At 41.0% G+C, this 20,860-nt stretch overlaps 1 protein-coding gene across 3 annotated transcripts in view; it reads left to right on the forward strand.

The window, feature by feature from the left end:
- The first annotated feature begins 8,885 nt into the window (after positions 1-8,885).
- Positions 8,886-20,860, forward strand: part of epha3 (eph receptor A3) — a 116,689-nt gene continuing 104,714 nt past the window's right edge. For all 3 annotated transcript variants that reach the window (XM_079563387.1, XM_079563388.1, XM_079563389.1), the window contains exon 1: positions 8,886-9,058. In XM_079563387.1, the coding sequence (XP_079419513.1) occupies positions 8,962-9,058 (97 nt within the window). In that variant the 5' untranslated portion in view covers positions 8,886-8,961. The remainder of the gene's footprint in view (positions 9,059-20,860) is intronic.

Here is a 20,860-nt window from a genome sequence, read left to right on the forward strand (position 1 = left end):
TTAGCATTCCTGTGACTAGACCACAGTGCCATCGCGGAGCCCCACTGTTGTTCTCTGCCTCTCTCTAATTACCCACGCTCATGGTTTGGCCTTGTTTAGTGTTGCTCCAGCAAATAAACTCTCATGGCAGTTCGGGTTCAGGGCTCCGCATGTGGCTCCGTGTTGTTCCCAGGTTCAGCGTGTGGGCTGTGTGTGCGTGAGACATTATCGAAAAATGATCTGATGAGATTCCCCAAAAAAAAAAAAAAGCTTATATTTTGTTAATGAATGTGTGAATGCAGGACTATTTCAGGTTTACACAATTCTGCTTCTGCTGGAGGAAATTTTGCTTGTCAGTTATGTTGTTTTCTTCCCAGGAAACGGTCAAATGTGAGTCTCTAGACGGGATCTGAAATCTGAATTGTAAATATACATTATGTTGGAACGTGTGGATGAGCTTGTCATCAAAAGTATTTAAAAACAATGGATGTCAGCTCTGATTCTAATCACATGCGTACCTGTTTTTAATTTAGAGTTGAACTAAAAGTATTTTTTTCCCCAATTTATTATATTCTCCAAAATGTATAGTTTTGCGTTTGTGATGACTACTATAGTATGTGTTGGGGGAGACAAAAAGCCTTGTCATTTACAAAGGCTAACCACTTTAAGGATAAAACTAGGTTTTAAAGGAACAGGCCACCGTTTTTCCATACTGAGACATGTTCTTACCTGAGCTTAGACGAGTTGATGCGTAGCTGTCTGGTCTTTGTGCGTTCCCTGAGTCACGCAAAATGACCAAAGATGCTGTTAGCATTTGGCCACTCCCAACATATTCCTATGGCTCCAAACGGGGGTGAAGTTGGAAGCTACCAAGCTCCTCCACGGACACGCACAAAGACCAGACAGATACGTATCAACTTGTCTAAACTCAGGTAAGAACATATCACAGTATGGAAGAACTGTGTGCCCTCAGTCACGCAAAGCGACCAAAGATATTGTTAGCATTTGGCCTCTCCCAGTATATTCCTATAGCTCCAAACGTGGTGAAGTAACTTCCACGGCACAAAGACCAGACAGGTACGAAACAACTTGTTTAAGCTCAGGTAAGAACGTATCTCAGTGTGGAAAAACGGTGGCCTATTCCTTTAAGTCTGGACTTCAGGTCCAAGATGGAGGCATTTCAGGATCATGTCATCATTTTGTGAATTAAGATTCCAGTCTGCAAAGAAAATTGAGGATTAAGAAATTATAAACAGGTTGGGTTCAAGTGAGTGCTGACTGCTGCGCCTCCGATAACACTTTTTTTTAACACTTTTTTTTACACTACCCTGAACCTCTTACCTATAACCTCAAAAATTTAAGACCAGTTGAAAAATGGCAAAAATTCACATTTTGTATGGTTGGATCTTGAAAAGGTTCCAAGTAGATCTTCCAACGTGCAACAAGAAGAAATGGGACAAAATGGGACAAAAAACAACATTAACCGAGCACATTTTCTCCAGTGTGGCTCTACCTAAATCGAAAAGTTTCTTGACTGAAGCTTACAGGCGAAAGGCCAGTGTAACGCCTCATTTGAAAGCTAAGTCCTACAAAACTGTCTAAAAAAATCTAAAAGTCACACAAAAACATTTTTCATTGCGTTGTTGATGTGTTGTCGTCACTTTTTTGTCCTATTTTTGTCCTATTTTTGTTGCTTTTTGTCACATTTTATTGTGTTTTTGTCATGTTTTTGTTGCCATTTCAATTTTGTATCATTTTTGGTGCGTGTTTTGTTGAGTTTCAGTCGCTTTTTATGTTGCGGTTTTGTCGTTTTTAGTAACAAGTTTTTGTCGACAGTTTTGCTTTTTCAAGAAGCTTTTAGATTCGGGTGAAGCCGAACTGGAGAAAATGTGATTGGTGAAAGCGGAAGTTACCATTGAATAATGTGGAGGTACGTCTTATACATAAGGCATAATACCCTTAGGTTAGTTAGGGTTTACGTCTTATTACATTGCGTACAAACTAATACACATTATTCCATCTAACCCATAGGTACAAAATTTGGTGAATACAATGTATCAAGGGTAGTATAAAATAAAGTGTTACCACATTTTTGTATCACAGCAACCCCGGCAGGTGGACCTTTACTGTGTGGGGTTTGCTTGTTCTCTGTTTGAATCGTCCATACAGTTGTAGGTCATGCCATACATCTAATATTACGGCTTCAAATTCAACAATGTCGTGAACGCAACAGACAAGACCACTGTGCATAACGGCTGAACATGCTGAGCCAGTCTTTTTCCAGAGTGTTTCATTTTTACAGCTTCAGTTTCAAAGAGTCTATAGTTTCCCACACGTTTCTCGTCGGAGTTAATTGCACCGTGCCTTGTTTATGCAGCTCTCGGAGTATCTGTATAATGTGTCTCAGGCTCACACACACAGATGAAGTGCCTCTCCATTTCCTGTCTATGCACCACTGAATAATTGGGTTATGGATTTGTACGGCAAATTCGGCTCCTCCGTCACAGAGGGAGAGCAAAGGGTGGCTCGGATTGGAGAAGGCCAAGGACAGAGAGACAAAAATGGGACAGAAAAAAAATAAAAAATCCATTGACTTAATTTGGCAGCAAGTAAGATCGGATTTTCCTCACTTCTGAGTTTTGTGAATAAATTATTAATTAATGCATAACTTGGGCATAAACCTAGCAGTAATAAAACAAATCTCTGTAAATAAAAAGCAAAGGATGATTTAAATGATATCATGCTGGAGTTATCCTTCAGCATTTGGACACAGCTCTGATGATAGATTGAGTTGTCTCTCCCTTTTCTTCACACTTACATTTTCAATAGAAGCTGAAGCACAGTTTGCACTCTTTGTATTTTACTTTCATGAGGTCTCTACAACTACTAAAGAAAATAACAAAGCTGTGGCTGGGTTTGAACCCTGGCCCATCAAGTTTATAAACCTGTGCTGTGTCCACTAGTTTACCACATACAAGAGGAAGAAGAGGAATCTGAAGAGGAAGAAAAAGAAGAAGAGGAAGAAGAAGAAGAAGAAGACAAAAGAGGAGGAAGAAGAAGAATATGGAGATGAAGATAAAGAGGTGGAAGAATAAAAAGAAGCAGAAGAAGATAAAGAAGAGGAAGAAGAAAAAAGAAGAGGAAGAAAAAGAAGAGGACGAAGAAGAAGGAGAGGAAGAAGAAGAAAAAAAGAAGAACAAAGAGGAAAAAGAAGAGGAAGAAGAAGAAAAAGAAGAGGATGAAGAAAAGGAAGGAAAGGAAGAAGAAGAGGAAGAAGAAGATAAAAAGAAGATAAAAAAGAGGAGGAAGAAGAAGATGAAGAGGAAGGAAAGGAAGAGGAAGAAGAAGAGGAAGAAGAAAAGGAGAATCTGAAGTAGAAGAATCTGATAAAGAAGAAGAAAAGAAGAAGAAAAGGAGAAGAAAAGAAGTATCTGAAGAAGAAAAATCTGAAGAAGAATCTGAAAAAGAAGCAGAAAAAAAGAATCTGAAGAAGAAGAAGAATCTGAAGATTGTCTGATTCCTTCAGTTCTCTGACTTTTCTGTCCATGTAAACCTGGCTAAAGCCATCCCTAAAATGATGGATTTATTGTACCATTTAATTTACAACATTTGATCCCAAGCAACCTGAAACGACGCCAACCAATATGTTTATACTTGAAGAAAATGATGAAGGCTTTCATGCTTTAATTCTTGGAGGGTAAAACTCCTGAGCTCATGAAGCTAATGCAAAGACTCAAGGTTATTTTGATATCCATACAGTATTAACGAAAAACCACAGCGCTGTCTTAATGTGAAACAGGTTCTTTGGCAAACATAAACAAACATTAAATGGTTGTTTTAAGGGGAGATAAAGACAAACAGACTTCCTCCTTTGGCCTAATGAGTTCAGTGCTGTAAAAGAAAGAGCCTGTGGTTTTTATGAAAAATAATAATGGTGCCATTTTTGCATAGCGGAAGGTAATCGACAACAGAAGTGGTGGCTGTGCCTCCTGGATCTTTCAGTTTTAAGCTTAAAGTAAAAACCCAGTTGTGGTCATAATCCTGATCAAAAAGTACTGTACTGGAGTAATAGCTTTAGGAAATACTTCAAGCAAAGTAGTGTTTTACATCACAACAAATTAGTATTGTGAATCACAACTTTCCGGCTTTGAAAATGTTCAGATCTGAGCCTAAATTCACCATTTCTTTTGATTTGACTGAGGAGGTTCTAGCCCCAGTACGGAGGTCTGTAGTGCTGCCTCTCTGCCTACCCCATTTGAAGTAGCTGAAGAGGGGGATTCGGTTTCACACAGCCGCCCGCCGCCTCACTGCTCCGGCTCTGTGTGAGTGTGTGGAGGAATGCGCACCAGAGAACCACAGGGGCAACTGCAGCCACTTTATGTCACTGTTTGTTTATCTATCTGTTTGTTTGAGTGTTACCGTGCAATGCAGAAAACGGCTGAACCTCCGGCACTCGTCAGAAAGGCTGCTACCAAAACATCTGCGCAGCCATGTCAGGACACTGGGATGACTTACAATTGTGGCTTTTGAATCGATATTACCCTCACATCTCACGGAGGATTGTTCCACTGGCCGGGCTTCAAGAATGGACAAGTACAGTCAGTGAGAAGAGAGAAGTTTGGATAGAGAGGAAGGCGGGGAGGGATGCATGCATTTTTTCCAATTTACCACAATCAAAAGCAGATTTTTTTTTTTTTTTTTTGCGATTACCTTGAACTAGCTCGTAGGTTTGGAAACACTGACAGAACTTTTTAAGCTCAACTCCAGCATCCGTTCGACAAGCTTGAAAAACGTTACAATACACATGTTGAATTGTGTTTCCCTCATCTTGCAGTTTTTGGTACGAACCTGGAGTTGTAATCATGTGCAAGGGCTCGTCATCGCTGTTTCGTTACGGTTCAATCTATCCTCGTAGACTTAGCTTGATAATGTTTATTTTAAGCTTAAAGGGGCTAAATGCAAGTGCCATGCCATTTTATACTCACTGCTGCCACCTCAGGTCATACGTGTAACTGCACCTTCTATATTAAGCTCGTGCATGAAGGCAATTCGAACCTGAAGTAACACCTTTTTGAGTGACAGGATTTTAGAGGCAGTTGTGGTGAATACGTCTGAGCTCATTCTACACATTAGGACATTGTTGGAACATGTAGGGGGAGGAAAATACATAATTTTAACATTTTTTAAACTTCCTGTAGTCCCTTTAAAGAAGAACTAAGTAACTGGTTTACCTTAATAAATCCTTTTCGTAGTCTCTCTGGGGATCTTTCATCTCCCTCGTTGTCTCTGGCCAGAAAACTGCCCTCGCAACTTCCCTGCCTCCGGATTGGAGGCGCAATACACCTTAATGGAATCCCGAAGAAGAAGCTAGCAGGCTAACGGGCAAAGCTAACTGTGGGCTAGCACCACTTAAACAGTATTTAAAGCCAAGTATGAGTGAAAAAAAATGATCTCCATTGTGTACTGGATGTACAATATCCCTCTCTCTCTCTGTCTTTTCTGTCAGCGTAGTATTTAATTAATTTCATTATTAATTTAATTAATTAATGAGTAAAAAAAAAAAAAATATGCAACATGCTACGACACCTGCAGTGGCGCAGTGGCCTCTAGGGGCATGAGTTACTTTGATGAAGATTTAGGCCAGGGGTAGGCAACGTCAGGCCCGGGGGCTAAATCCGGCCCTCCACACAGAACCTCTGGCCCCTCCGAGATGATTTTGAGAAACATTTTTATGCAAATATGAGATCAAATTTAAGAAAAAAATAATCCTGGTAGAGTACCCACTTTCTCATATATATATAAAATGTAAAAATATGATTCTCAACTTGTGGGTCGGGACCAGAAAATGGATTGCGGAACCATTTTCTGTGGGTCGCTGGTCTACAGGAAATTTTACATTTTTTCCATTGGAAACTGCATAGAGTCAGTTAAAATGAATGTTATTGGGCTGTTTTTTAGACGATATATGACCATTCACAGTTTTATTTGGGTTGCAGCGTGTCACCCTTCGATTATGTTGGGTCCCAAAGCCATGACACTTGAGAACCACTAATGTAAAACATTGGCATTTGCATAAAAAAGTTCTTCACTTTAGGATAAAATGGTACGATTAAAGCCAGCCCTCCACAACACAAACTTACCTATCCCTGATTTAGGCCATATACAGTTTGAGTTTCTGCTGTGGTCACTGTTAGAGCATTGTGTCAACAGTGCAACACAATTCAGAATTGAGCACTTCAATATTATCAGTGTCCCGTGTGAGTAAGAGAACAAACCTATAGGATTTATGCCAAAGAGTGTCTGCCCGAAGGTTGATTTAGGGTTTTAATCTGTTTTACTTAGACTACGGTGCCACGTCTTCCTTATAATGTACAGCTTATTGGCCTATTATAAACTGCCTCCTGAAGACAATAGAACTCTCTCAAACTCCAACCTCTGCCTTTTCCCCCAGATTTACGGTGCGCCGTAAAGCCCCCTTGTATCAATCTTTCTGGAGGTGTAATAAGTGAATTGGTGCTCCGGCCGTGGCGTGCGTGCCTATACCGGATGATGTATAACTGGAGCTGGCACCTCCCAAAAGCCCGCTGTAAATCCGCACGCCACGGCCACTTAATGCTCCGCGGGACCTCCTGGCATGGCCCCTCTCTGTCTCCACTGACGAGAGCAGAAACCCGAGCTGGACCACTGCGCCCACAAGTCAATCAATCACGACCGGCTTCATTATGGACGAGATAAATCTGTCCGGGCCATTTAAAAGTTCTCAACTGCCCAATGAGGGGAGCATGATGTATAACGCCGCATTGTAAATTACGCAAATTAAAAAAGAGTGTGTATTGAGTAGCATAATAATTCTATATAATTGTCCGGAGGTAGAAGAATCAGACTAAGTGAAAGAAAAGAACAATTATAGGTAGTGTGTGTTGCCACTGTTACCTAATAGCAAATACTGAGCAGCCATTGATGATACAGAATAGCTACTTTACACCACTGGTATTTGCTAAAAGTACAATATCACTATATAATGATCTATCTATGATGTTTTTAGTTGATTGACATCCCTTCCGGCGTTTTTTGACTTGTGTCGTTGCGTCTTTGCACTTCACCCCCCTCTCCCCCTATTTCCCCAATGCCTCCCCCCCTCAGAACAGCTGGCGTCTCAGCGTGGACCCTCTCTCGCTCCAGTCCCGCCTTTCACTGCGGATCATCTACTTTGTTGTGGGAGGCCCCTCACGGTCCTCACCGCGGAGCCCAGTGCAAAAACAACATACGTCCGTCCGCACCGGGGTAAATAGGCCTTCAATAGGACGCTGTTCAAACAAAAGTGCAAGTCCCTGTTTGCCAAGTGCACCATAATGGGGACACATGTTCACAACAAAACTGCTGTATGGCTGTGTGTTATGCCTTTGGTGTATGTTGAAATCAGCAAAACTTCTCCATTATGCGATCAGTAAAATCCTATCTTATCTTACCTTAGATTTTGGTATAGGCACACTATAAAGAAACAAGTAAGACATTATTCATTTTGTTTTGAATCTATCTATTTTATTTGGAATCAACTTTAATCAATCAACCAGTCAATCTAATTTGACTACTAAACACCTTTTGTTATTATTGGAACATTTAAAGTTTTTTTTAAATATTAAAGCCACACCGCGTAGAATTTCACCCAATAAATAAAATTGAAATACAAGCATTTATTTTATGACAGATATTTTCATAATTGAAAAATGGTGTGTGCTGGTGTGGTGCTCACCCATCCTAAGATATGAGTGTCAACTTTACCGGGAGTGGGTACGTCTCCAGCCCGTTTCCATGGAGACGTGACGAAAGGCAGAAGAATTTGACATTTAAACAGGTTAGGTCTTCATCCAAATATATTCTTTTATTACCCACTGCAGTAATAGCATTTTCTGTGTTGAAATGGTCATTATAGAGCATATTTTATTTTGCCCGCAACAGTATAGTTTAAAATGTTACGCAGTGTACCTTTAAATTGTAAGTTATTTATTGTATCTCAGTTAACCTTTTACCCCCCCTACTTTAACCAGTTTGGCTATACCGAAATCTATCAGCTTCTCGACCGGAGAAAACAGAGTAAATGCCTTATTTGAAAGCTAAGACCGACAAAACTGATTGCAGCTTTTTTGTCGCATTGTTGCTCCATTTTTGTCATGTTTTTGTTATTTTTTTCATTTTTTTTTTAATAGTGTTTTCATCATGTTTTGTCATGTTTTTGTGGCTTTTTGTTGCTTTGTCATCATTTTTTCCCGTTGCTTTTTTGTCACTTTTTTTTATTCTGTTTTTGTTGATTTTCTGGCATATTTTTGTTGTTTGCTTTTTGGCCAAGAAGCTTTTAGATTTGGGTAAAGCCGAACTGAAGAAAAAGAGTTAAAGTGGGGGGGTCAGAAGTAGTTGACATTAATAAACAGACTATATCTATAGCTTAGCCTGTTTATTTTTTTAGTCCAATAAAATTCAGGCTAGTGTCACATCTTAAAATCTTAATAATGACATTTATTAATATTATGTGTGAATTCGCTGTTCAAACCCTGTATTACTTCAGCACAGACACAAAGACAGATCCATCGATAATGGACGTCAGCCCGTCACGTGGTACTTGTTCACCTTTTATTCCTTCTGAAGGAAATTCCCATTAACTCCCCGCTCCTATACCCGCTTCCCTTTGGCCTCCCCCAGTGACCTGTGTTGAACCCGTCTCGGCTCTGAACTGTCTCACTATGCCGTTTCCATTTCCCCCCCTTCTTCTTCCTCTGCCCCGCGACTCTGTAGGACCCTGCGGAAGCCTCGTGCGCGCACAGCCAGTGAGGAGCGCACGAGAAGGGGGGGGGAGCTGGGGAGGGAGGGGAGGGGAGGTGGGGGGAGCGAGAGCGAAGAGCGCGAGCGAGTGTGAGGAGAGGAGTACGAGCACGCTCTCAGATCTGCCAGTGGCTTCATGGAGTTATGTACCACTGATCCGCCGCCATGGATTGCACTGCGCGATCACTTCTTTTCCCCGTTTTAAGTCTTTTATTGCACTACGTCCCCCCCGCCTTCTCCATCACCTACCCCCCCAATGAAGGTAAGGCAACTTGGCTTGTTTTATGCGCGAGGGTTCTTTTTATTTGTGCGTGCGCGTCTCTGTGTTTTTTTGGGAGACGCAGCCCGGGGGGACACTGTGGGACTGACCCGCTAACTGTCCCCAAAATGAACTGACGTGGAGCGTGGATGTGACACTTTGGAGACAATGCGAGGGGAAACTGGATGAGTAAACTTCAAGCAGACAAAAGAAAGGAGAGGAAAAGAGGGCGCGTGGTCCGGGGATGAAGCGGGGGATAAATTGGGGGGTGAAACACCGCGCGTGTGACGGTCGTGACAGTTGGACAGAAAGACGCAGACGGAGGAGTTGTGATCCGCGGAGAGCGATGGGGACTCCGGCCGTGTGGATTTCCCCTCGTATTTCTCCCAATATACCGCTGCGTTGAGGAATATAGGTTACAGACGGCTGGGCTGCAGAGAGTCAGACGCTCATGCACATTTAAAGACTGTAAACACAGCGTGGGGAGACGCATATGCGCGAGACGAGATATTTGAGTTCAGGGTGAATTTGAAGCTAAACAGTCTATGCCAATGCAAGAGCCCTTATGAGCCTGTAAGTGAGTTTAATGCATGTGAAAGGAACAAGTCCCCATGTTTTAGGCTGTGTCACTCTTTAGCAGTACGCACGAGGGAGTACAGCTCAAGGAGGCTCTGACAGACTGTCATTATTATCACAATTATGTGTTTTACACTTTTCTCTACAACTTGTAAATTGTATGTTTTTGTCTTGTGTTATTTATCTTGCATGGTGCAATAGTCTACGCTTAATCTGTGTGTGGGGTCGTAACACTGCCGGGGTCGTAACAGAGTGCAGTGAGTAGGCTATGCGTCGGCGTCCCAGAAGTGATAAACTCAAACACAAACGTCAAAAGATAAAAATCTATTATTGTTGTTGTTTTTTGTGTGGTTGTTTTTTAGTTTGACCTGTTGGGAGAATTTGTTTATTCTATTACGCACGCAGAACACGTTTATTCGGAGATCAAGAGATGAGGATCAATGAGAAATATGTATAAAAATTAAACCGTCTACAATGGAGAGCTGTCGAAGGAAAAAAAAATCTCACAAAACGTGAGTTTGAAAGAGTTTGAAAAGTTGTGCTGACATGGGCCAAGGCCATAAGGAGAGGTCAGTCCTGATCGGACCAAAGAGATCTGCAGACCGTGCCCCGAGACCGCGCGTCATTTTTGTTTTTTAAATTGGCTAATCTAAAAAATAATAATAATAATAATAACAATAATGAAATAAAGTAAGAATAATTTTAGTTAACATTTCATTTTTCTGCAGTCGTTTTATAACTCTATGTCTGCAGGGTTTACCTGATTGATCTTGTTTGAAAGGGCTGCCGTTCACTGTATAAATTAGAAAAAGAAAAAAGTAGATTTGGGTGAGGTCTGCACATTTGCATATAGTGGGCATTGGTTATTAAAAAAACAACAACCATGCGAGGAAGGCCTATATACTGATCGATGTGTTGGCTTTGTTTGGCTAAAGTTGCGGAAGAATAAAATGCCGGTGATCCGAGAAAGTGGCTGCTGCTGCTGCTGCCGCTGCGTGCGTGTGTGCGTGACAAGAAAGTTGAGAGAAACTTCCCTGTTTGTGCGGTAATGAGAGGGGAGAAACAGTAAAGACTAGAAAAGTTGCGTGAACTCTCGGAGGCTACGCAGGCTGTGCTGTTGGGCAGAATGGCACAGTGGATGTTGAAGTGCTCGGGCACGGCGGGTTCCTCTCTTCGCCGTATTGCTCGTTAATATCAACTAAACGAGTAATTGACTTGTGCAGTTATTAATTTGCCTGAGAGTGTCAGTAGCGAGTTGCAGCTTCAACTCAAACATGTTCCGCCAACGTCACGACTTAAATTGTCTGTGACATTTAAGATAAGACAATGCGCTTTTACGCATAACGAGACATTACTTGAAACCACTAACCCGTGCGTAAAATGTTCAAAAAGCAAGGTTTTGGAATATGCTTTTTTCCCCCCCCACCTCATCACAGACTCCGCAAAATAAAAATGGCTGTTCAGGGAAACCTTTGTTTAAACAGTGACGTTTTTTTTTAACATAGTTTTTAATTTTATTTCAACAATTGCTTCTTTTAATCGCCCAGTCCGTGAAACTGAAATCATTTCCCCCCCTTGCTTGTCGTTTTCTTTGATTGTCAGCACATCGAAGGGTTAAATTTGACTTGCGCATTATGTGGACTTTGAAGGTGCACTCAAAAATAACAAACTCACTATTGTTTGATCGGGAGTGTCAAGTGCGCTGCTTTGAACCAAATGATGGGAACTGTAACTCGCTTCCCCCTCTCCTTTTCGAGCCAGTTTTATTTTTTGTTTGCCTTGTCATCTTTCGACCGACTTTTTGAGAATATCATTAACTTGTGCAAACTAACTTGTAGAATTTATTTACAAAACCAAACAAAAAAAAGCTGAAGAAGAAGAAAGCATTATATTACGGTGAATTTGAAAACTTACATCCAAATTAAAACGTGTCGGATTTTACTTTCAGTTCTGGTGTAGCCTATACTGTCGGTGCTTCACGGGGCATCGAGAGGCCTTGAGTATTTTTAGCCGCGGATGGTGAGGCTTGGCCCGCGTAACCAGGCGCGCACGTCCCGCTGTTACGCACGGCGCCAGAGACCTATATGGCACCTATTAGAAGTGCTACTTTTCCCCCTGCTCAAAAGATGTTCGCTCAGCCCACCCACACCAAAGTTACTTTTCAGGCTTTCAAAAGTGTGTGGGCGTGGATGTGAGGGTCAAACTTTATAACTTTAAAACTTCATAACACACAGATGGGGTTTGTTTGTAGAAGTGTTTAGAGGCAGGTGCAGGATCTAAAATCAGTGTATTTTAAGTGAGAGGAAAAGATAATGCAAGAATATTTTTAGATGACTGAAACAACCAAAAATCGCAACAGTTAGTAATTTCTCTATGTGATGTAAAATTACCGCTTTTATGGTTTTTTTTTTGTGCACTTTTCCGTCTTATGCTTTTCTAAAAAATCTGGATGCTGCACACCACTGTATAGAAAAAAATGGGAAAAATATTGCCTGCACCTTTAAGAGGGAGTGTGCTTCTCTGCTTCAAAGGTACATTGAGCTTTAGAGTTGATGAAAAAGTAAGTGCATGCCGGTTCAGTGACGTTACAGCAGGCGGGAGAGCTTTATGTTGAATCAGAAAGAGGCATGATGCAGGTCTGAGTGAGTTTGAATGACCAGGCTTACAGAGACAGGTGAAGGAAATACAAGCACGGACAGCGAGGGGAAAAGGAGGAAGAATATAGGGTGGGGGGAAAAGGATCTAGAGCGGCGGCGGCGGCGAAGGCAGCAGCAGTAACATCAGACACAGCCACTGTGTGCACTTGAATAATTCAAAATGGGAGGTGAACACTTCAGCCTTAAACAGACACAAGTCGCCTGGCTCCGGCTGCACTGCGGCCTGCCAACCTGCTCTGCTCTCCAGCTAAGACGCCGCGGCACATATCAAGACAACATGTGCTCCCATTATGTGTGCCCTGCTCATTTCGCCATGTGCTAAAGCGGACTGGCATCTCTGACTCATAGTTGACTGTACAGCGAAGGCTTATGGAGTCTTGAAGCCGGGGTAGGCAATGTATGACCCACTGAGCTAAAAAAGAAGATCATCACGTCACTAAACGGCAGCCAAACAGATCCGCCTGATAGATATAGGTTGTGTTTTTCACGTTTTGAGGCAATGATGAGGTTATGGACAAAGAATTATGGGTCAGCAAACCCGTCGCATGGTGAATTAGGAGGGATTTTTTTATGATGGATTCCCCTCCTGTTGAAACCAGCTGTGATGGGAGTGGATGCAGGTCAATTCTGTGCTCAGATGGGAATCAAAATTGAGATGAATGTCACACTTCTTATTCAATAATACGGCAATTTGCAGAAAAATGCAATAACAAAAAAAAAACCGTCCTACTAGAGAACCATGGAAGAACTGGTCCTTTCTCACACTGAGTGGGACTTTCTCGATCGCGTATTAGTGCTTTGTCCTCTGTCCTGCAAAATTCTTAAATGTGGAACAATCTCCAGTTCTTTATCTCTAAATGGAAAACATTTGGACCGCAAAATAGTGATCCAAGTCTTTGTCCCTGACCCATTACCATATAAAACACAGAGACTAAACCAGCCCATTTCTCTCCTATTTAACAAGGCCACCCCCCCAAAAAATCTGTGCTAAATATCGATTCCAGCTTCCTCCCTGTTGATGTTTTGCTCACAGGCCGTGAAGCTAAGTCGGCTATTAATACTCGGAGTCCTGGTTTAGAGGCACTCCCTGATGGGACAGTCAGGGGCTACATGCTCGGCTCATGCTAACCCGCTCCAGTGCATGTGTGTGTGGTGAGGGTTACAGCAGGGAGCGGGTTGATAAGGCTCTCTTAACAAGGTCATCGGCTTTTTCATTTATTTCATCTTCAAATATTAACAAGCAGTGTAGGAAGCAGTGTAGGCTCTGGCATGTCCGAATTAAAGGTATTTATTTGATTTTGTTGAAGAGCTCAGGCAGCATTACAAGACCAGCAAACCTTTCATTGTACATTGTATCCATTGATGACTATAGCTCTGCTTTGTGATGCTTATTTTCATAATAATAAAATATCTCTGCATGAGGTGCTGTGTGCGTCTTGCATATATGTACACTGATAGAAATCTCACTGTAAAGTTTTGAATTACTTTATATTCCCAGTCTCCATCTACAACCATATAGTTTCTAAAGAAGTATATGTGGTATATTATGTGTTATAAATAATATATGTATTCCTCACGATTTTATTTATTTTTTGTCCTATTTGACCAGGAAATTCCCACTGAGATTTCAGAGTCTATTTCGAGAGGAGTTCAAGTCCCAAAGGGGAACCTATTGCACATGTTGTTGTTTTTTTAATTGGAAACCTATGCAGACATGGGAAGAACACACTCCACACAGAGAGGCCTGACCCGGTGCCGGCTTGACCTAACTCAATAGTACCAAGTGCAGTTGATGTGCCACAGTTTTGTCCCCAGTCACGTTGTCCGTCCAGTGTATATAAGAATGTGTGGGTGCAGCCGAGTGCAGCTGGAGGGGACTTTTTTCCCTCCGTGCATTTGAGATACGAGAGTGTCTAATTTTCTGCTCTCAAATTCCCCGCTCGGCTCAATTTGAGGTGTAGGCTCGGCTCGTTGAGAAATGTAAATTGGAGGCACTGGTCCTGGTTGTTGCTCTTGCATTATCTGACATGAACAGATAGCTTCATTAGCCGCTAATGGGGAACGTGCCCAGTGCCACTCATGCAGTCACGAGTGGGCCCGGAGTGTCCGCGGCTCAGGTGGACCTGCAATTTAGCCACGGAGATTCTGACGTGGTAATAATAAAATCTTCTATCGTGTGCATATGTGGGTCGGTTTGCTACCCTGGCACACATATCTGCCTCCATGCGAGAAAGTGATGATTTCCATCTCAATCTTTGTTCTGATGTGCAAAAACGATTGGTTTATGAAATAGAAAGAAGGTAAAGTTTTTTTTTTTTTTCCCCCTTTGAAATGTTCAGGGTGTTTCTGTTTGAATTTGCTTATATTCCAGTTAGATCAAGTTTGCTAGATTAAATAAATGCATTTGTGGATGCTGTTATAGAAAACCAACACTGGTATCACTTTATTATACACTACCTTGATACATTGTACTTAACTACATTTAGTACAATGTAATGTGTAATAACTTGTACCTATGGGTTAGATACACAATGGAGTAAGTTGTATTAGTACTTTGTAGGTTCATAATGTAATAGGACATGAGACCTTAGGGTTAGGGTTATGTCCTATTACATTATTTACCTACAAAGTACTAATACAACTTACTCCATTGTGTATCTAGCCCATAGGTACAAGTTATTACACATTGTTACAGAGCACATTACATCATACTGAATTTAGTTAAGTACAATGTATCAAGGGTACTGTCAAATAAAGTGTTACCCAAACATTTGGTATTGGCCAAAAGATTACGTTTTTTTTATAGAATAGTCCTTGGGTGCACAGCTGCTTTCCCTCATTTTACCTTGTTGTTTGGGATGTAACCTAACTCAACATAAGAATTAGAAAAAAACAAAAACATAAAGATGGGTTTTTGGGTGTTTTTTTAAAATATATTTCAGGATTTTGAAATGACTTCAAACATTTCTCGAGCTGATTTGCTCAAGGCTGTTGTATGTGTGTAGCATTTTGATTGATTGTTGTCATTTTCTCATTCCTCCCTCTCTGGTCCAAGTCACGCTCATACTTGTTTGCGGCGCTTCCAAACCGACTTATCGCGGCGCTAAACTTCAGCCTCCTGAAGCGGCCCGTTCACATAACACACGTTCCCCCCGCTCCATATGTCACTGCCTCACACACACACACACACACACACACACACACACACACACACACACACACACACACACACACACACACACACACACACACACACACACACACACACACACACACACACACACACACACACACACAGGGATGACAATCATTCACACATGCACCAGGAATAGTCCGTGTTGTGCCACTAGATGAATGTAGCTTGATTTTACAAACTATTTCAAAGTATTGTGTTCCACATTTCTGGCACTTTGTTGGCACGAGGATACAGAGGGTTTTGTACTTCTGTCATTCTCATTCTAAAAAAAAAAAAAAAACGACGGCGCTGGTCAAAACAAATAATTACACATTCCCCAGCTCAGTGGGACGCTCATTTGGCTTCTGATGCCACGCTGTTACATCATCTGCATACCCTCTTTGATTGTACGGGCGCATGTCGTCTTTGCTAAAAAAAGGTTTGTTGCTTTTTATAATAAAGAGCTTGAACGGAAAGAGCGGCTCTGTCATTTTAGTGAGGGAGGAAACGGTGTCACTAATGAGTCTGACAGGGGGAGTTTTAGTATTACTTTTCTCACCCACTGTATGGCACGTAAACGGTGACTTAACTTCCTCCACACCCCGGCCTTAACCGAGCACAGTTTCTCCCATCCACTTTAACCAAATCTAAAAGCTTCTCAAAAAAAGCATCAGAAGAATGATAAAAACGCAGCAAAACATGTGACAAAATAGTGACGAAAAAGCAGCAAAACTAGCGACAAAAAAGTGTTGAAAAAGAAACAAAACTGGCAAGAAAAAAGTGTTGAAAAAGCAACAAGAACATGATAAATAAGCGACAAAAATGCAACAAGAGGCAACAAAAAATTGATGAAAATGCAACAAAACAGGAAAGGAAATAGTATTGAAAAAGCAACAAACATGCAACTCAACAGGCAACAAAAAAGTGATGAAAAGGCAGCAACAATGCGACAAAAAAACATAACAAAACTGGGGAGAAAAAGTGTTGAAAAAGCAACAAAAACATGACCAATAAGCAACAAAAATGCAACAAAAGAGGCGTCAAAAAAGTGATGAAAACGCAGCAACATCCTGACAAAGCTGGTGATAAAACTGGCAACAAAAAAGTGTTGAAAAAGCAACAAAGCAGGCGACAAAATAGTGATGAAAAAGGAAAAAAATTCAGGCAAGGAAATAGTGATGAGAAAGCAACAAAACTGCGACAAATAAGCAACAAAAATGCAACTACACAGGCAACAAAAAAGTGATGAAAAGGCAGCAACAATGCGACAAAAAAACATAACAAAACTGGGGAGAAAAAGTGTTGAAAAAGCAACAAAAACATGATCAACAAGCAACAAAAATGCAACAAAAGAGGCGGCAAAAAAGTGATGAAAACGCAGCAACATCCTGACAAAGCTGGCGATAAAACTGGCGACAAAATAGTGTTGAAAAAGCAACAAAGCAGGCGACAAAATAGTGATGAAAAAGGAAAAAAATTCAGGCAAGGAAATAGTGATGAAAAAGCAACAAAACTGCGACAAATAAGCAACAAAAATGCAACTACACAGGCAACAAAAAAGTGATGAAAAATCAGCAACAATGCCACAAAAAACACAACAAAACTGGGGAGAAAAATGTGTTGAAAAAGCAACAAAAACATGACCATTAAGCGACAAAAATGCAACAAAAAAAGTGATGAAAAAGCAGAACGCGACAAAAAAGCGCAACAAAACTGGCGAGAAAAAAGTGCTGAAAAAGCAAAAACAGCCACTACTTTTGAAACTGACTTGGGGGGAGAAACTTTTTTGGGGGGGGAGAGACTACACCCCAATATCTAACTAGACCCCTTTAAATCAAGCCCTATTTCATGAAGATAAGAATCACATCGCCCTCATGTGGCTTCAACAATCTTTTAGCTCATCCAAAACCACATGACATGCTTTTACTGTTTGGACAGGATCAAGATCTTATGTGGCGAGTGTGTGTGTGTGTGTGTGTGTGTGTGTTCTTGTAAAGCATCACATGTGGGGACGTCCACCTGTATACACACCAGCCATGTGGGGACCTAAAACCTTATGAGGACCTCATTCGAGGTCCCCAGAGGCACAATGCTTTTAAACGGCTAGAAATGGCCTCAAGATGGGCCCCATGTACTTTTCCTGAGAAGTCCCCAGAATGTCCAAAACCTGAATTAGTGTGAGTGTATGCGACCCTAGTGGACACACTGAGGTACTGCAGTCCCCATATGACACCATGTTCTGGTTCTGTGTATCACAGGTCCCCACAAAACAGCGCCCCCACAAGGTGGCTGCTGGTACTGCATCAGTCCTCATATGACACCATGTTCTGGTAGTGTGTATCATCAAGTCCCCACAAAACACCACCACCATGTGTTTGCTGTTGCACTGCACTTATTACAACTTCAACCTTTGTAACCTTTTACATTATAAATACATGAAAATATTAGTTGTTCTTAATGTAACATGCAATTAAAAAAAAGCAAATAAGCAGGATATGAGAAATATTTAGGGCTTGACGGTAACTGGTTTTCTTAAGTTACTAGCTACCATTGCTAAAACTAAAATGGATATATTTTATTGGTAAATGGTCTCAACTTATATTGCGCTTTTCCACCTACATACTGTAGGCACACAGCAAGGAACCATTCACTCTCTCATTCATACAACAGTGTACGCAGACACTTGAGGCATGGAGGGTGAAGTGTCTGGCCCAAGGACACAAGGTCAGTACGCAAATTTGAACCCCCGACCTTCTGATCATGAGACGACCCGCTCCACCAACTGTGCCACAGTCACCACCATTATCGTTTAATGATTATTATTTCAACTTAATTCAATATAAGCGTAATGTTAACATGATTTGTTAACACAGACAACCCAAAAGAAAATCATAAAAACTAAAATAAATGTTCTCTTCAGCCTTCAGCCCTATCTGCAGAGGGACTTTTATCTGCCCTGAGTCTATCTATAGCCTGTCCTAGGAGCGATCACTGTTATTGTTTGCCTCCACGATTTTTACCAGATGAAGGTAGAAAAGTGCCATAAATGTGATTTTATGTAGGCTTCACATGAACAGGATTTCACCAGTCTAGAGCTGTGGGCTGTGTGGAACATGCTGTAGGTGTCTCCAGAGCAGTAGCCTACCAAAGTGTTGGAAGTGAATATCCAACATCCAACGTGAAACCAACTTCAATGTGCACCACATCATTTGCCTCCCATGAACTTTCATAGCGGCCTCTATCTTTTTATCTTCACTACAAGGGCGTTTATTAACAGCGCTGGCTGCTTTGAATCAAGTCTAAATCAGTCATTAAATCTATGTCATTAACCATTGCGTGAATATTTGTAAAGCACTTTGAGTTATTTTGTATGAATGGTTCTCTTCAAATACAGTTGATGGATTGACAAATAGAATTATAAATTGGCTTGTCTGAGTGTTGGGGAGGGACTTGTGTCCTGCTTCTGCTCCTCCCTCTCACCTCTTTGTATGCAGGTGCTCCACCCTCCCCCATGGCTACTGGGTGTGGCTTCTCAGCTGTCCCCTAAGATTGGCTGCATCTGGCCTGGTGGCTCAGCTCAGTCCCAGCCTGGTCTCCAGCCACCTTTGCCATTTTTGGAGTTAAACTTTGTAATAAAATTGGTATTTAACCGCCCTTCTGGTTGCTTTCCTCATTGAGCCGGTCGGGACAATTTGTGAAAAAGGAGCTATATTAAAGCTGTTAATATTGTTGTTTTGTTTACAATAGTGACGTTTAAAGAACAATTAAGACTGAGAGGTCCATTAAAACGAACTAGAAAACAAACATTTAGGGATGCACCGATAGTATCAGGTATCCAGGACCTAGGAAACAAATGACAAATTAAGCCTTGGAAAAAATGATTAATAATAATGAAAATTATATTCAATAAAAAAAAAAGAATAAAATAGCATATGTAAGATTCTCATATAACTAAATCTACGTTTCTCAGGTAAATGGGTAACTACTAACTAGTCTGCTATGATATAGTCTATAAACCATCTATACACAAGAATGTTTGAGAAAAACGCATGGTACTCGTTTTGGTATTCGGTGTTGGCAAGTAGGCTACTCAAGTCAAAGTACTCATAACAGTTTTAGAAAAAAGTAGTATCGGTGCATCCCTATCAACAATAACAACAGATTGGTGGTGATGCTCCATCATGACACAAACTGGGATTAACAGGTCCTCATAATGTTCATCTCTAAACTGTCTCATTATACAAAATGGTGGCTTGACTACATCGTGATACACAAACCAGGATTACCAGGTCCTCATAATGTCCATCTCTAAACTGTCTCATTATACAAGATGGTGGCTTGACTACATCGTGATACACAAACCAGGATAAACAGGTACTCATAATGTTCATCTCTAAACTGTCTCATTATACAAAATGGTGGCTTGACTACATCGTGATACACAAACCAGGATAAACAGGTCCTCATAATGTTCATCTCTAAACTGTCTCATTATACAAAATGGTGGCTTGACTACATCGTGATACACAAACCAGGATTAACGGGTCCTCATAATGTTCATCTCTAAACTGTCTCATTATACAAAATGGTGGCTTGACTACATCGTGATACACAAACCAGGATAAACAGGTCCTCATAATGTTCATCTCTAAACTGTCTCATTATACAAAATGGTGGCTTGACTACATCGTGATACACAAACCAGGATTAACGGGTCCTCATAATGTTCATCTCTAAACTGTCTCATTATACAAAATGGTGGCTTGACTACATCGTGATACACAAACCAGGATAAACAGGTACTCATAATGTCCATCTCTAAACTGTCTCATTATACAAAATGGTGGCTTGACTACATCGTGACACACAGGTATCAGCTATGTGCTAACTACCGACCATTGCACAATATTTTACAAGAAAGAAAACATTCAATACTACATTGAAAAACTTTTCAGTTTATAAAGTTTTAGACAAATCTTCAATTTAAATTTTTTTATTCTGTGTCCAAAAGTTGGAGCATAGCTGATTAGCAGACATCATGCTTTAAAACTCTTAATATTGAACTCTTCTTTTGAAATCAATGCTAAAAATAAATTGGATATTAAGGCTTTAAGTAGCCTGTGGACACAGGCACAATTTTCACTGTAGGCATATGTGAAAATGCCATTCCTCCTTCGCCTAATTTATTTAACCCTTTGTCTTTTGATATTCTTTAAAAAATTAGCATTGGTTTGTTTTGGTTTGCAAAATCCCTGGCCGCCATTTTGCATTGCGGGGGAGGAGCTAGTGGTGCCACTACCCGTGCTCTGCATCTCTCTGCATCTGCGTCCACGACAGATGTCACGTAGCCTACAGTCAACAAACTGGTAAGTCTTTTTTTGAGAGTTAACTAAGTTA

This window comes from Gobius niger, assembly GCF_951799975.1.
Source record: "Gobius niger genome assembly, chromosome: 9".
Taxonomy (NCBI): domain Eukaryota; kingdom Metazoa; phylum Chordata; class Actinopteri; order Gobiiformes; family Gobiidae; genus Gobius; species Gobius niger.